At 37.4% G+C, this 18553-nt stretch overlaps 1 protein-coding gene across 2 annotated transcripts in view; it reads right to left on the bottom strand.

The window, feature by feature from the left end:
• The window catches only part of SOS1 (SOS Ras/Rac guanine nucleotide exchange factor 1), a 138043-nt gene that overhangs the window by 37807 nt on the left and 81683 nt on the right, over positions 1-18553 (bottom strand). For both annotated transcript variants that reach the window (XM_051842966.2, XM_051842967.2), the window contains exons 9-10: positions 5524-5651; positions 4077-4732 (exon numbers count right to left, since the gene is read on the bottom strand). In XM_051842966.2, coding sequence (XP_051698926.1) covers positions 4077-4732; positions 5524-5651 — 784 coding nt within the window. The remainder of the gene's footprint in view (positions 1-4076; positions 4733-5523; positions 5652-18553) is intronic.

The following is an 18553-nucleotide window of genomic DNA, read 5'->3' as shown; positions in this document are numbered from 1 at the left end:
AGATCCTGTTGCAGTCTTTTAAGCGAGAGTTCACTACTTTCTAACTTACCTAAATTTAATTTTTCCAGAAAGCTTTCTTTTTATGAAATTGCACAAAAGGACTAATGATTGGGCTTTGTCAAAAAATAAAATGTTAACCAATATCTAACTATACACTAAAATCGAACTTTATCTACAGTCAGAATTACCCAAATCCTCTTTCAGTAATAAAGAAAAAATTACACTGACTGTATCTTCATAGACTTGTATTTTCCCAGAAACAAACTAGCCAAACCAAGTAATTTGCTTACTTTTTATTACTCAACACACATAATAAAAAACTGCATCATATTCTAATAGTGAAGAAAATTCACCTCATGAGTCAGTGTCACATGGCAAAAGTATACTGAGTCAGGAAACTGAACTTCCAGTCCTCCTTCTGTAATTAACTGTGGTGACATGATTTCTGGAAAATCAGATAAACTTCAGGGGCCTTGAGTTTTTACCTGTAAAGTGAGGGCTTGGACATCACCTCTAGCACTAGAGAGTTCTGTAAATTACTGTTAAAATGCTTGAAGGATGGAATTAGCTAAAGCCAAGTGAAGTATGAGTTAAGTTTGATTAAACAAGTTTCTCTTGTTTTTATTTTTGTTTTTGTTTTTGTTTCCTGAATGTCTGACCAGCCTATAATAATCTAACAGATGTCTTTAAGTGGTATCATATTATTAATTATCATGTACTACATATAATGTCTTTTACTATAATTCTACATAATAAAAGTATTCAAGCTAAATTTAGCTTTTTGTTTCAGTGTAAGCCACACTTGTATTGTACGTTATTCAATAAAAATACCTGCTAACTAACTAACCAAACCAAAAAGCCTTTTTTCTTTGGGGAGGCTGAAGAAAGGTGAGAGAAGAGCAGACCAACCATTCTTAAAACAAATAACTGGATCTGTGATCATTGTAGTGAGGATTCAAAGTTCATTTCAGCTAGAAGAGACCTTAAAGATAACTGCTTTCATGCTTTACAAGCTCATAGATGTACTATTAAAAACACATTCTAAATTACCAGTAGTAAATTCAGTAACAGACCTTATAGTCACCCAAATATGCTACTACTTAACTATGCTATTACTTTGTGTGTACCATAAAACACAGCACATGAAAACTACTTGTAGATTCCAGTTACACCAATTAACATATTTATGACATAAAATATTAAACTAAACTTTAAAAGAAGCAGAACAGAAAACATGTCAAATGGCAAAAAACAAAAACCTTAGCCATAGCACTTCTAAAACCAACACTGGCATTTTATGTCTCAAGAAATTACTAGAAGGAATTAAAAAAAAAAAAAACTTTAACTTAAGAGGAAAATAGTCTCATCATTTAAATTTCAATATATTTAACTTTGGCAAAATACTATGAACCTAGAAACCTGTTACATTAATTGTAAGTAAAACCATTCAAAACTATTCAAAGGCTAAAAACTAATATAAAAAAGAGCAATTGTCAGAAATAACCAATAAAGGCTGGCGCCGTGGCTCACTAGGCTAATCCTCTGCCTTGTGGCGCCAGCACACCAGGTTCTAGTCCCGGTCGGGGCGCCGGATTCTGTCCCGGTTGCCCCTCTTCCAGGCCAGCTCTCTGCTATGGCCAGGGAGTGCAGTGGAGGATGGCCCAAGTGCTTGGGCTCTGTACCCCATGGGAGACCAGGATAAGCACCTGGCTCCTGCCTTCAGATCAGCGCGGTGCGCCAGCTGCAGCACCATTGGAGGGTGAACCAACGGCAAAAGGAAGACCTTTCTCTCTGTCTGTCTCTCTCACTGTCCACTCTGCCTGTCAAAAAAAAAAAAAAAAAAAAAAAAAAAAGAAGTAACCAATAGAGCCATTACAAATTACTGTGTCTCTAGACTTAGGCTAGTATTGTACACATTAAGAAAAGAAGACTGCCAATACTATAGAAATGCTATCAGTTTTTTCAAGTTAGGTTCCTTTTAAAGTTTCATTCAAAATTTCATTATTTTCAATCAAAAATAAATAAAATTTACAGTTTCTAGAAAAGAAATATTTGATTATGGTTCTGTAAGTGCTTATTAATAACCATTAATTAATTCAGTGAAATACAGCTTTTAAAGAAAACTTTCATAATTAACAACCAAGCCTTACAGAAACAATGAGGTTAAATGTTTTAGAATGTAAAGGTATTTTCCAATCAAAATACCACTGACTTGATAGTAAACATTACTAAGTCATCTTCAATGGTTGCCACTTACATTGGTCTATACAAAAATAAATACATAAACTATCTTCAAACATAGATAAAAATGTAAGGATTAATTTTACTTTAATTAGTCCAAGAAACTGAACAAAAGTATTTAGGGTGGAATGAACAGTTGAGAATTCTTATATTTTAAAAATTCTGTGAATTCTCTAGAGACTTTAAAACCAGGGTAATATGGTAAGAAGAACAATTTTAACTTTCATAACCTTAAAAATTCCTTAAGAGGTAGCAATGAAATAAATATTTTGTGGATCCAAATTTTGGGTCATTTAATACATTTTTATAGTTGTATTTATATATTATAAAGAATACATAGAAGGTTGGTGATGATCAACTAAAGAGGTAGTTCAGAATAACTACTGTGAATTGTACCCCTTAAAAACAGCTTTCTATGTAAAAAAGATAATAATCTGTTCATGGAAAGTGTTAGCTGGTTATTTAGCTTTCCTGTGCTTTATTTATTTTTAAAAATTTTTGGCCGATAAAATGAATATTTTGGATACAGAAGTTTCTAGATGAAAAGTAATGGCAAAATTGGCATCCCAGACTAAAACTGTCAAAACATTTAACATATGTCATGGCTAATGCCTTCTACAACCAAATGGTATGTGCTGAGAATCCAAATTGCTTTTAAAATTAGCCTGTGGGAAATACTTTATTTTTTTTTTAAACTATAAAAAAGGCCAGCAAAAGAACTAGAGGCCAAATAAAAACTGAAACTGAAACAAAACCAAACACTTGAATATTTCTCCTAGAGATATGCAGAGACAATGAAATGATTTGTTTGTAACATACTCTGAAATCACTGATTAAAAAATACTATTCCAACTTAATTTCATTTCTTGCAAGGCACCCTGATAGTTCCTAGGCAATATAAGTAGTTCCGATTATACATCTAATAAATTGAACAGATGAACACTGTTGACTACTATTCCTCTTTACTAAAGTAAGTTAGTAAGAACAGTTTCGAGAGACATCTGAAAATCCATTTTTAGGATTTTAAAAATAGAAGAAAAATTTCCCTAGAAACACACATTCCTTAATAGGAATATATTTAAACAAAGAATGGGCATGCAGATTAACTTTCACATTCAAATACTAAGAACAGCATTTATAGGAGCTACATTTGATTTTAAATCATATTCTGTGAAAATAAGTTTGCACTTATATTGACAAAGAACTTTCAATCCAGTATTTCATTTATTCTTTCTAAAAACGGTGTAAATTCTGAGATTAGAAGCCAGGGGTCTGAGACATTAAGGGGCTGTGATCAAGCACTAAATTCAGTGCTCTTCAAAACACCACAGTGCTACACTATTTTACAATCTTCAAACTCCCTGCTTTGTAGAGAAGTTGAAGACCAGAGAACAGCTTGTCATTAGAAGCAATAAAATTACTTAGAAAAATGAATCATTACATTTGTTCTTTATCTCAACTCGATTCTGCCTACAGCGATCATCATAGATGGTTTAGACAAGTTTGTCTTAAAAACTGCCCTGCTAAGCTGAAATAAGCAAACAAAAAAAAACAACATACCTACAACTAAACTAACAATATAAATGGCTTCCTGGATTGCTGAATTTAATAGGTTTAGAAATGGAAATTTTAAAACATCAGTGCTGTGTGGTAAAAATAATGTATGTAGATTTAGTAGAAAAAGTAAAATTTCGAAGAAATAAAAAATGGAGGTATTTTTTCATCATGCAGAGGCCTTTGGTGGTTGCTAGTTTTCTATCTTAGGCACAATAACCCACAGCAAAGATCAGCTTGAAGGAGGAAATGACAGTGACAGCCAACCTCCCATGTCTTACCTGCATACATATGGTACGTAAGCCTCTCTATAAGCTTAATCACAGTTCCTGCTTTGATAATTGGAATTCCAGCCTTGGGCTGCACGTTCTCTTCAAATAGAATATTCTCTTCAGAGTCAGGCTCTGCGAATCTGTAAACATCAGCACTAGGCAGCCTCATCTGCTCCTCCTTCTCTTCCTGTAGCATTGTTACATCAAGCATCCTTTCCAGGGTGCTCCGGTACTGTAAAGATATCAGTGCTGCCATCCAGTTGTTTTTCTCTTCAGCTGACTTCGCAGAAAATATAACACTATTTTCATCTTTTAAAATTATTTCAAAAGCATGCTTGTATTCACTGGTGTCATCTTTGTCATTAATTTGTACCTTTCGCATAAAAAACTTTTCTTTAAGACGGTATTCTGCATTGCTAGCACCAGGGAGTCTTGGCTGCCCGTGATTTGATTTACAGCAAATCATTAAGCCGTCAAAGAGAAAGATGTGTCTCTCATGTTTGGCACCTACGCGTGTAAGAGTTCCTTCCATTATAAACTCATTGCAACACTGTCCAATGTCTTTTCCCTCCCAACCATCAATATTCTTCTGAATTTCGTTCATTTTCTTGATTGCTAGTTGTTTCCCCTTCATTTGCTGACTATAAAACCGACATGCAGATTCACTAGGATGAAGGAAATGACACTATTAGCACACAGATGACAGAGAATCTAGAGTTCATGTAAACAAGGGATAGTACAAAATATATTTTTACAAAGTCACACTGGTAAGGTATTCACCAACTCTCCAAATATATTAGTGTTACACAATTACACAATTTTGGAAATTACAGCAACACAGAAATTTTTTTCAGCACTCTGAAAACAACGACTACTGACAAAACTACATCATAAATTCAGCTACAGAATGATTATTTTTATTTTGGCTACTAAATATTTAGAATGACAAATACTAAAAAGTAGCCCAATAGAATGGGAAAAAAAAGGTAATTTAAGAGATTAAAGTAAGTTATTTACAAATGCTGAAATGGAAAAGACCCAAAGCTAAAAACATATAGCATATATTATAATTAGGAAAGTGGAAGCAATGTTATCTGAATTAATGTCTCGAGTTATATAATCCCTAAAATAATGGACGTGACTAGTTTTACTTTGACAGAAACAATGATGCTGACATAAATCTACCCAAGACATTTTGCTCTATCTCTCCTTTAGCTTACCAGTTGATTTTCAGGAGGTCTTGTCTGGGAGTAAGCAAGGAAAATGCACAAATATGAAAGGTTTCTCAAACAATAACAAATTCTCTTGGCTTTGATGTCACTTCCTCTGAAAGACCAAGCTTGTCACTAAAACTATTTTCTTCATTGTTTACTTGAAGAGGAAACCGGGATCCCTGAATTTATACCACAATATTCAGGTTGAAAAGGAGGATATTTTAAAAAGTGAAAATATTCACCTCAGTCTTCGTTTTGCAAGACTTTTAGAACATATTTTTTCCATACCACTCTGAACATTAAGCAGAGCTGTTATTGCCTGTTTCAAGCATTCCTTGTCTTCTTGATCCTCACTCTTTTCTTCTAACTGCTGTAAAGCCAAAATGACAAATGTGAACAAGAACACTCCTGGATAAAACAGTGAGGCCATTCTATTTAAGAATAAAAATAACATTTTTGCAAGTTTTTCTACCTCAACAATTTTTTTTTTTTATTTTTTTTTTTTTTTTGACAGGCAGAGTGGACAGTGAGAGAGAGAGACAGAGAGAGAAAGGTCTTCCTTTTTGCCGTTGGTTCACCCTCCAATGGCCGCCGCTGCAGCCGGCGCACCGCGCTGATCCTGGCAGGAGCCAGGAGCCAGGTGCTTTTCCTGGTCTCCCATGGGGTGCAGGGCCCAAGCACCTGGGCCATCCTCCACTGCACTCCCTGGCCATAGCAGAGAGCTGGCCTGGAAGAGGGGCAACCGGGACAGAATCCGGCGCCCCAACCGGGACTCGAACCCGGTGTGCCGGCGCCGCAAGGTGGAGGATTAGCCTATTGAGCCACGGCGCCGGCTTACCTCAACAATTTTAAATGTGTCATAAAAGGTTTTTCTTCTTTATTACTATCTGTATTAACAAGTAACCAATTTTTCCAAATTTAGGAAAAAAGTCCACAAGAGTAGGGGTGTTAGAAGATGGGCTGTATCTATGAGAAGTAGTAATGTGCAATATCTCAAGTTGCATATTACTGAAAAGAAATGAGGCTTATACACCATCTTTTAACTATAATAAGACTTAGCACAGCAATAGGCACACAGATGAGATTATTTTGTGGGTCATTTGGATTAGGGTTTCTGATACCTGTATTACTCTTGCAGCGTACTGGCATGATAAGGCAGATGAACACACAGAAAAGGATGCACTATAATAGAGAGGAATTGAACATAAAAGCTGGGATCACATTTTGACCCTGCCTCTGTGTGACCCTGGGGCAGGTTCCCTGATGTGAGCCTCACTTTTCCCCTCCCACATGAAGATTATAAAAACCTGTCCTGCCTGCTTTGTGGGGTTGTTATTAAAATCAAAGTACTTGGAAAATGGTAACACACACAACATACATGTGAAATGTCTTCTTTGTAGTACTACAGAATGAACACTACTAGCGCCATGAAGAACTGTGTCAGTATCCTCATGTAAAGATCTTTGAGTAAATCTAGGAATACATATATCCATAAATTCAACCACACATATTTATGTATAGCAGAAAGTCTGTAGTTAACAAGAACTAAGTTATCAATAACTACTAATTGCCAATACAAAAAATGATTATAATCCAAACAAGCAATTGACTGAGGTATGACCAGAGCTAACCTTCTAAACCTGAGTACCAAAAAGGTAAAGTTAAGAAGTAACATTTTATCAATACCACCTTCATGCAATTAAGATTACCTACTCACTACCATAAAAGAAAATATTTAAAGTAATTTATAAAAAAGCTTACTTTTCAAAAAGCTTTATTATTCATTAGTATACTAGTACTTTAAGGGTTTTATGTTCTTAAGAGGTATTCCTTAAGATTCAACAACACATTCCTTGCTGCTTCAATTGATAAAAAGGGTAATAAAAATAGTTTCAAAGGATAAGAGACTTTTGAAAATACCTATAATAAAAATAATCAAATATCTTCTACTTACTTTGCACTATGGCCAGCTAGATTAAAGAAAGCCAATGGTCAGGTATTGACAGACTTTTACTTAGTGAACATTACTGGTAGGCTGAAGGCAGGATTCTAGGTAATCTCTCAGTACTTTCCAACCCTATCATTCTACACTGTATGCCAGAATTATGGGAGACAAAATGAAACAAAATAAAATTAACCTAAGCTTAAGCTTCAAAGGCAGCAGAAAACACAGAAAGCAGATAACACACCTATAATACATGAATATATTATAGGAATTATAGATAAGCTTACTATGGTGCCAAAAAATACCTTCTTTTTTTTAAGTCTGTGCATAAGAGGGGATCATCAAATATTTCATGGAAAAATGATTGAGCAAACCATTCACCAATTTAACAAATTTTGGCACCCAAATAAAAATAAATAATTTTAAAAAACATCATTTAATTCCATTTTCCCACCAACCTTTGGAAGTGCCCTTGTATTAAGTAAAAGCAAATTTACAGGGCAGATGTTTGACACAGCAGTTATGCAAACATACTGCAGTTCTTTGAGTCTGAGCCCTGCTTCCAGCTTCCTGCTATTGCACATCCTGGGAGGCAGCAGGTATTTAGGTCCCTGCCACCCACATGGGAGATCTGGACTAAATTCCTAGCTCCTGGCTTTGGTTTGGGACAGCCTCAACAATTGCAAGTATTTGGGGAGTAAACCACAGGAGAGGAGATTCCAGTTGTCTGCCTGTCATCCTCTGTCTACCTTTCAAATAAATAAATCATTTTTAAAAGGCAAATTTAATAAAAGTACCACTGAAGAATGAGCTAGTTCATGAGTTTTTGAGAATTTAATCATTCAAAAGCAAAGTCCAGGGGCTGGCATTGTGGGGTAGCAGATAAAGCCACCTCCTGGGACACTGGCATCCCATATGGGCACCAGTTTGAGTCCTGGCTGCTCCACTTCCAGTCCAGCTCCCTGCTAATGCTCCTGGGAAAGCAGTGGAATATGGCCCAAGTCCTTGGGACCCTGCACCCACATGGGAGACCCTGAAGAAGATCCTGGCTCCTGGCTTCAATCTGGTCCACCCCTAGCTGTTGCGGCCATTTGGAGAGAGTGAACCAGCGGATGGATCTCTGCTCTCTGTCTCTCTGTAACTGTGTCTTTCAAATAATTAAAATAAATCTCACATTAAAAAAAAAAAAAAAGCAAAGTCCAGAAATATTCAAGGCAATATTTCAGTCTTAAAGAATTGACATTAATATATGGCAGGATACTGAAACTTTAATATTTAAAAATTTTTTAAATGTATCTATTTGAAAAGAAGTGAAGAGATAGAGAGAAACAGAGTTCTCCCATCCACTGGTTTAACTCCCAAATGCCCACAACAACCAGGCTGGGCTAGGATAAAGCTAGAAGGCTGGAACTCAATCCAGGTTTCCTACATGAGTGGCAGGAACCCATGTTCTTGAGCCATCACCTGTGCATCCCAGGGTGCACATGAGCTGGAAACTGGACTACAGGGTAGAGCTAGGACTCTAGAACCAGGCACTCTAAGATGAAGGCAGTGTCTTAACTGCTATACCAGATGCCTTTTTCCCTTGAAATTTTTAAATGTTAATCCAGGTAAATATACCTATTGTCACACAAATACACAATTCTAGTACACATATAAATATTGTAAAAGAAAAATTCATTTAGACATGGATTTGACTTTCTATTCTGAGTTATTTATCTACAATCTAACTGTAGCTGTTTTGCCTACAGAATATACTAGTAAAGACATTGCTAATATTTTTAAAATTACAAATCCAAAGTACATTTCAAACTTTTCTGATAAAATAATTTTAAAATGTTATTTTTATAGCATTAGGCACGCATTTTTAAATAAACTTCAGTATAATTTATTACAATGAACTTGTCAGTATTTTTTGTTTCTTTTACTTAACACGGCTGACTTACACTAAGCACTGGTATAGAATAATTCAAGCTAACTCCCATCAAAGGGGTGAGTTAGTGGCTACAGTAGTAGCACTTAATATGTAAATGAGACTGAACAGAGCAGTGTCCTCTTATTACAAAAGTGATATTCAATATATATTTATTTTTATTTTTTTTTTTTATTTTTTATTTTTTTTTTTTATTTTTTGACAGGCAGAGTGGACAGTGAGAGAGAGAGACAGAGAGAAAGGTCTTCCTTTTGCCGTTGGTTCACCCTCCAATGGCCGCCGCGGCTGGCGCGCTGCGGCCGGCGCACCGCGCTGATCCGATGGCAGGAGCCAGGAGCCAGGTGCTTTTCCTGGTCTCCCATGGGGTGCAGGGCCCAAGCACCTGGGCCATCCTCCACTGCACTCCCTGGCCACAGCAGAGGGCTGGCCTGGAAGAGGGGCAACCGGGACAGAATCCGGCGCCCCGACCGGGACTAGAACCCGGTGTGCCGGCGCCGCTAGGCGGAGGATTAGCCTAGTGAGCCGCGGCGCCGGCCTGATATTCAATATATAATTTCTATATGTTCCTACTGAACATTGTATAATAGCAATAATTTTATAAGTGCAACGTATTTAAATGATTTAAAAATTAGTACATCCCAAGATTATACAGCTTTATATGAGATTGTATTTAAACTCATCTAGGGAATCATATCCTAAAGCACAGTGAAAACTTAGACGTTCCATAGAGACCATAAAATTTATCTTTTTACAATAAAGGAGCCACTTTCACCAGTGCCTGTGTCCTTGGTCCATGAGAAATAAGCAGATGGGCAGTAGTCAATACGGTATAAAGCATATACAATACACATATGCAATGTGCAAAATCTCTCTCCTAGAAAATCCTGCAAGATATTTAGGATTAAATTTAAGGAGTTGTCAAAGGAAAAAGGTAGGGCCGGGGCCACGGCTCACTAGGCTAATCCTCCGCCTAGCGGCGCCGGCACACCGGGTTCTAGTCCCGGTCGGGGCGCCGGATTCTGTCCCGGTTGCCCCTCTTCCAGGCCAGTCCTCTGCTGTGGCCAGGGAGTGCAGTGGAGGATGGCCCAGGTGCTTGGGCCCTGCACCCCATGGGAGACCAGGAAAAGCACCTGGCTCCTGGCTCCTGCCATCGGATCAGCGTGGTGCGCCGGCCGCAGCGCGCTGGCCGTGGCGGCCATTGGAGGGTGAACCAACGGCAAAGGAAGACCTTTCTCTCTGTCTCTCTCTCTCACTGTCCACTCTGCCTGTCAAAAAAAAAGGAAAAAGGTATCCAAGGGAAGAATAAAACTCAAGATTGTTTTATATTAAAAAGAAATTGTTGCATCTGATGCATTTTGAGTTCATTTACAAATATATTATGTCTTCCCTTTCTTTAAAAAAGGGACCACCTTGAGGCTAGCACTCAGTCCAGCAGCTAAGACACTGGATAAGACACCATGATCCTGGATCTGGAGTACTGTGTTTGAGTCCTGGCTCTAGCTCAGGCTACAGCTTCCTGCTAATGCGAGGCAACAGTGAGTGCTCAGGAAATTGATTCCCTGCTACCATGTGGGAAGCCTGGATTGCACTGCTAGCAGGTTGTTGGGGGAATCTGGGACTGACACAGCAGATGGGAGCTCACTTGAGTATGTGCTTGCTCTTTCTCTGCCTCTCAAATAAATAAAAAGAAAAAAGGGAATATTTTAATTCATATGTTTTTAATTCATATGTTTTGATTTCCAGAAATTAAGTTTATCTAACATGACATTACATAAAATGCTAACTACCATTTACCTGATGGCACAGATAGGCAAGACCAGAACCTAAGACTGCTTGACTCTTAGTCCAAAGACCTTGCCATTATAAACCCAAATAACTGAATGAATTCTGAAAAACCCATTTAGAATATATTCACTAAATAAAACCTATTTCATTCAAACAAGTGCAATGTACATGATGACAAAATATAGTCAAGAAATACACATTATAAGTATACAGATAAGGAGTTCACAAAATGTGGGAACACAGAAGTTCATGTTTTGACTTTGGAATGGTTACTTGTATACTTTTCAGTGGGATAGTAGAGTAGATTGCAATACAGAAAATACACAAAGAGAAAGCTTGATTCGTTAACCCTCTTAATGTATGTATAAAATGCTATCCAAATTATTAACCAACTGCTGAGTAACATAAGTTTTCTGTTCTTGACTCTTGGCCAAGTTATCAAACATTTCATTAAAGGCTGAGGGGAAGAAAGGCAATGACATTCAAATATGTTAACCATTCTTTGATTGTAGCAGCACACCTAAAAGACACAGCGAGAAAGGATAACACTAACTAAAATAAAATTTGAGGTATGAAATTTTAAACTGGCAATCAACTGTAAAAAAAGTATTAGGATAACTCATTTATGAAAACAAAACTTTCAAAATCACCTCTCTGTGCTTATCGGAGAAAAAAAATTGCCATATTCCTCATGGCAGTTGATTTAAAATTAAAAATTGAAATATTATAACAATTTATTTACAGTGGCTCAAGTAGTTACTCTCCTATGTTTAATTTTAGACATTCAACATCCGTTGTCAGATCCAATACCAGTTAGACTCAAGCAGATACTAGGTGGAGGTTCTGTTGGGCTTATTTTGATGATACTGAGAAAAAACTGTTTTCCAAAGCTGCTCTTACTGCTGCTATTAAGACATCAGTTCATTGGCAGTCTAAAATTAGTGATTTGAAGCTGTAGAAATTAAAATAAACCAGGTAGAGAATATGAAAGAAAAGTAGATTAAAGCAATTATCTAGCATAGAGGATAGTTTATACTACTGAACTTCCAAACTGGAAAAACAGCAAATCAAAACTGTTAACCATTGCCTAGGAGATATTTTAGTAGAAGTCTGCAGACATATTTCCCTACAGAGAGCTTTTGGCACATTATGAAAAGGGCACCAGTGGGTGTTTAAAGTACCTCATATAGTGCAATTCATACTTGCCTTTTCCAAATTGTTTTATGTAGCATTAAAATAAAAAGATGACACAGGGAGAAAAAAGGCTCGCTCTTCTGACTTTTCTTTGTTCTTGACCCTATTTAAGTTTTCCACATTTGCTGCAGTATTCGGAGCTAAATTTTTGTCTTTTTCTCTTTCCTACAATTCATATACTCAAGCATTTAGGGGTGTAGTATTTGTGATATTTGTGATATTAACAAAAAACTGGGTTGGGGGAGTTAAGGAGTATTCTTTAAAGTCAGTCTGGTACATAAAAAACAAGGAATATTAGAAAATGAATGTTAAAACTTAACAGCAAGAGTCCAACCATATAAGCATTCAGATTAGTCTTTAGTTTCTAAAATAAATTTTGTGATCAAGATAAATACTGCAATGTTACAGTAAATTAATAGCCACTACAAAACCTACTCCATTGGTTCTTAGTATTATCTAAAAATACATGTCTGTTATAATATGTTAAAATTAAACCTGGACATGATTTTTCCTCAATTATTTTGCTGAGGTTGTACTTTTTATTATCAATGGAAACTTTAAAAGGTATAGAGATTTAAGTGTTAAATACTCAATTATTTTTCAAGAGAAAGCACATGTAACAACCCAACACCAATTATATACCCTTAGTCTATTCAGATGTTTATATTAGCAATTTTGTATTCTCAAAAGCTTTTACTGACCTATAATTCATCAACTGAAAAAACATAGTTGTTGGATTTTCACCAGATTTTTAACTAACATTAAATTTTAAAATCTAAAGATGAAATAATAATTAGACTAATGTAGCTTAAGAAAGTTAATAGACATTGGAGAATCAGGAAAAAATGAATGTAATTTTTATAGTATATCAAAAACTAATTGTTATGGATTGAATTGTGTACCACCAAAAATAATTCAAGTTCTAACCCTTGCCAGTACCTATGCCTGTGTTCTTATTGGAAATAGTATATTTTGCAGATATACACAAGTTGAAATGAGGCCTCACTGGGTTAAGGTTGAGCCCTAAATCCACTGACTTGGTGTCATAAAAGAAAGAGAGGGCTGGCTCCATGGCATAGTAGGCTAAGCCTCTGCCGCCGGCACCGGTTTGTGTCCTGGCTGTTCCTCTTCTGATCCAGCTCTGCTGCGGCCTGGGAGAGCAGTAGAATATGGCCTTCCAAGTGCTTGGGCCCCTGTTCCCACGTGGGAGACCCAGAATAAGCTTCTGGCTCCCAGCTTCAAATCAGCCCAGCTCCAATGGCTGTTGCGACCATTTGGGGACTGAACCAGTGGATGGAAGACCTTTCTGTCTGTCTGTCCCTCTCTGTAACTCTACTCTCAAATAAATAAAAACTCTTTAAAAAGAAAAAAAGAGAGAAACGAAAATTTGGACAGACACACGGAGAAAAATATGAAGACATGAAGATGGAGACACAGCATCAGTTAAGCCCAGGATTTCGGGGGTCACCAGAAGCTAGGAAGAGGCAAGAAGGGTTCTTCTCAGGAGGCTTTGGAGGAAGCAGAGCCCTGGCCACACCCTGATTTGGTTCTTCTACTTCCCACAACAGTGAAAGAATATATTCTGTTCTTAAACCACTCAGTTTGTGAACTTTTGATACGGTAGATGTAGGAAACCAATATACTAATAAAGTATACATAACAATAAAAATTTCAACTTGATTTTTTTTTTAAATATTTATTTTACTGGAAAGGCAGAGTAACATGAAAGAGAGGGAAAGACAGAGAGAGACATCTTCCATTCACTGGTTTACTCTCCAAATAGTCTCAGCAGCAGGGATTGGGCCAGGCTAAAGCCAGGAGCCAGGAACTCCATCCTGGTCTCCCTGGCAGGGATTCAACTACTTGGGCCATCATCCACTGCTTTTCCCAGGTGCATCAGCAGGAACTGGATGAGAAGCAGAGCAGCCAGGATTTGAATAACGCATTCCAGTATAGATGACAGCATCCCAATTAGTGGCTTAACCTGCTGTGCCACAATGCCAGCCCCTCAACTTCATTTTTTAAATAGAAGGAAACCTGCTTTTTCTTAGGTTCCACGGACTCAGCATATCAGAAAGGGAATATGGTAATCTTCTAGGAAGTTAATTATTTCTAAGACGTCTGGACAATCTTTTCTAATACTTCTCTGGATATAACTTGGGGTGATAAAATCTTATTTTTAAAGAACAAAGAAAAGGTTAACATTTTGTTGAACCAGACTTTTGTATTAATTTCCTAACCTTCAAAATATCTGTCAACATATTTACTTAGTCCTAAAGAACAAGTCAACATTTTTTAATAAAGTAAAGTAAACACACAGAAAATCAAATTTGAAGCAATGTAGCTTACAAGAAGATAAAAATGGAACATTTTTTACTTTATAAAATTTTAACTTTAACTTTTAAGTTAATCAAAGGGTACAAAGATTCAACCTCTAATGTTAACTGACGAAAGAAGGGATTTTTTTTCCAGCTTAAGAAGGTTTTTTTTTTTTTTTTTTTTTTGAACAGGCAGAGTTAGACAGTGAGAGAGAGAGACAGAGAGAAAGGTCTTCCTTTTTCCATTGGTTCACCCCCTGAGTGGCTGTTATGGCTGGCCTGTTGCGGCCAGCGCACTGCACCGATCCAAAGCCAGGAGCCAGGTGCTTCCTCCTTCCTGGTCTCCCATGCAGGTGCAGGGCCCAAGGACCTGGGCCATCCTCCACTGCCTTCCCGGGTCACAGCAGAGAGCTGGACTGGAAGAGGAGGAACCAGGACAGAATCCGGTGCCCCAACCGGGACTAGAACCCGGGGTGCTGGCACTGCAGGCAGAGGATTAGCCTAGTGAGCTGTGGTGCCAGCCCAGCTTAAGAAGTTTTAAAGTCATACTATTTTGTGTTATTATTTTAACTGGAAAATAAAAATTGGATATATTTATATTGCACAATATGATGCTTTGATGTATGTAAACATTGTGGAAAGGGTAAATTACGCTATTAATATATCCCTTATCTCATAGACTTAATTTTCTTATAAGAACTTAAAACCTACTCAGCAATTTTCAAGTATACAATATATTGCTATCAACTATAGTCACCACAATGTACAATAAAATCTCTTGACTTATTCTTTCCAATGAAAATTTTGTGTCCTTTGACGAACATCTCCCCAACTCCCCCCTAAACCTCTAGTAATCACCATTTTATTCCATTTCTGCAAATCTGAAAGTCTTAATCTATTAATAGCTGAATTTTCTTTCAAATTTGTTAAGTTTAAGGCATTCTACCTAAGTTTCCAAAATAAATCTAATTACATAAAATTTTAAACTTCTTTTAATATATAATATGTTTGTAGGAATTCTAAAGAAAAGTTTGCCATTCATTTTTAAAAATTTATCTTTTTATTTATTTTTTAAAGATTTATTTATTTAACTTGAGAGGCAGAGTTATAGACAGAGGGAGGGAGAGACAGAGAGAAAGCTGCAATAGCCAGAGCTGGGCCGATCCAAAGCCAGGAGACAGGAGCCTCTTCTGGGTCTCCCACTTGGGTTTAGGGGCCCAAACACTTGGGCCATCTTCTACTGTTTTCCCAGGAAGTGGAGCAGCTAGAAGTTGAACTGGCACCCATATGGGATGTTGGCACCACAGGCAGATGCTTAACCTATTATGCCACAGTGCTGGCCTCGCCATTTATTTTTTCATGAGGCATTTATTTTATTTTTTTAAAGGTGTGTTTATTTATTTGAAAGGAAGAGTTATAGGAAGTGAGGGAAGGACAGAGACACAGAGAAAGAGAATTATCTTCCATCTGCTAGTTCATTCTCCAAATGGCCGCAACAGCCAGGGCAGGGCCAAGCTGAAGCCAGGAACCTAGAACTCTACCTAGGACTCCCATGGGTGGCAGGGACCTAAACACTTGAGCCACCTTCTGCTGCTTTCCCAGGTGCATTAGCAGGGAGCTTGACTGGAAGCACAGTAGCTAGAACTTGAACTGGTGCTCACATGGAATGGCAGCATCTTGAAGATGGTAGCTTAACTCGCTGCAACACAATGCCAGTCCCTATAAGGCATTAACTGAATGCCTAAATACCAGAGACTATGCAAGGTATAAGGATTCAAAAATAATGTAAATAGGGCTCAGGTTCATTCCCCATGGAACACACAGTCTAAAACTAAGGCAGACAAAATGGACAAGTTCTATGAAGAGATGTGATGAGATTCAGATAGTGAGGATCTGCTAATAAGGGAAAAAGAATAAGAAGCAAGGATGGTATAACTACTTCAGGTGAAGGGATCTGAACTGATCAACAAAGACAGGGAACAGAGGAAAAAGTAGATTTGGGTAGACAGCATTGGGAGGAAGTAGTGAGAGAACAGGGAATAAAATATTAAAATATCCACACGACAAGAAGAGAAATATCTAGTAATGATAATACTTTTAAAAACTTAATTATTTTCTTTGTATTTATTTGAAAGAAAGAGAGCAATTTCTTCCATCTGCTGACTTACTTTCTAAATGCCTGCAATAGCCAAGGCTGGACCAGGCTGAATCCAGGAGCCTAAAAATCAATCTGGGTGTCCCATGTGGGTGGCAGGAACCTAAGTACTTGAGTCATCACCTATTGCCTCCCAGGGTTGTGCATTATTAACAGGAAGCTGAACTGGAAGCAGAGTGGTCAGGACTAAAACACGGGCACTGAGATATGCGATGTGGGCATCCCAAGCAGTGCCTTAACCACTGCACCAAATAATTGCTCTGGCAATACTTAATATTATATTCTTTACTATATATAAAGTATTTAACATAATTTTGTTTGACAGAACAACTCAGTGAGGTAAGCATTTCACAAATAAGAAAATCAGGACTCAAAAAAAGGTATAATGACTTGTCAAAAGCCACACAGCTGGTAGGCTATGGGCTAGAACACAAGAAGAAATAGCAGACTTCTATTCAGTCTAATGGACTTTCCAAAGCCACTCCACCCATGGATAAAGTAAGGCTAGTTTCCAACTGCTACTTGACGTCAATGGGTTTTGCTACCTCCAGTTGCTCCGATTTTATGCAATCATTGTTAAGTCCAGAATTACCAAGTTTAGACTGATACCTGGGGTAGCATCCAACTCCCAGAAAGAAAAAACCAATCTAGAAGTAGTAAGAATCACGTAGTTAGAAAATAGTGTCAGACGCATAAGAGCTTAAAGGTCCTATGCTTCATTTGATGGAAAAACTTCACTGTGGTAGTTTCTTTAAGTAGCAGTTATAAAAGAACTACATTTTAAAAGAGTTTCATGATGTAACTGATTTGGGAAATCCTAGAAAACAATTAGATTGCTTTATTGCAGAATTTTGCAAAGGTTTTAATATTGTATACTGAAAATATCTAAGAGTATATTTAAAGATGCAATGTTCCCCAAAATATATTTGACCACTGAATATCCACTCCTTCAACTTTGTTCATAAATGTCATGGGACTAGCATCTCACAGAATATACTTTTAAAAACTGCTGAATGGCCGGCGCCGCGGCTCACTAGGCTAATCCTCCGCCTAGCGGCGCCGGCACACCGGGTTCTAGTCCCGGTCGGGGCGCCGGATTCTGTCCCGGTTGTCCCTCTTCCAAGCCAGCCCTCTGCTGTGGCCAGGGAGTGCAGTGGAGGATGGCCCAGGTGCTTGGGCCCTGCACCCCATGGGAGACCAGGAAAAGCACCTGGCTCCTGGCTCCTGCCATCGGATCAGCGCGGTGCGCCGGCCGCAGCGCGCCGACCGCGGCGGCCATTGGAGGGTGAACCAACGGCAAAGGAAGACCTTTCTCTCTGTCTCTCTCTCTCACTGTCCACTCTGCCTGTCAAAAAAATAAAAAAAAAAAAATAAAAAAAAAAATAAAAAACTGCTGAATGAAAATACATAAACAACTTATTAGCAAAGGAAATGTAAATCCAAATAGTATGTTGAGGCTGAGGGAATGCAGAATAAAAAGGAGTGATCAGAGTCTACGGATTAATCAGGCAGTTTCCTGCCTCATATATTACTAATTCTACAATGTAACTTAAGCAATAATAGCAATCAGAGACATTCATACTTATGTCAGTAATAATCTTTTAAACTACTGACTGATGTACTTACAAGTTACAGTTTTAGAAATCTTAATTACCTGTATTTTGAGAAATTAATACCCATAGTTACTTTCTCATATTATTGAGGTGACTGGGTTTTATAGCTTTTTTCAACCTTTATCCAAAGTTTCTTGCTCTTCATTATAAATTGATAATTGCTTTGAGGGTTCACATGGCCTTTGAATCCTTCAGAATTACATTATACACTCAGGTAAAAATCCCCTTAGAGAAATCACTACAAAGAAAAATTCTGTATAATAAAACTGTTTTTACACCCCCATTATGACTATGGCTAGTCAAATGAAATCTTTATAAAGACTTTATAT

This window comes from Oryctolagus cuniculus, chromosome 2, assembly GCF_964237555.1.
Source record: "Oryctolagus cuniculus chromosome 2, mOryCun1.1, whole genome shotgun sequence".
NCBI lineage: Eukaryota > Metazoa > Chordata > Mammalia > Lagomorpha > Leporidae > Oryctolagus > Oryctolagus cuniculus.
This window is presented reverse-complemented; position numbering and strand designations above follow the sequence as displayed.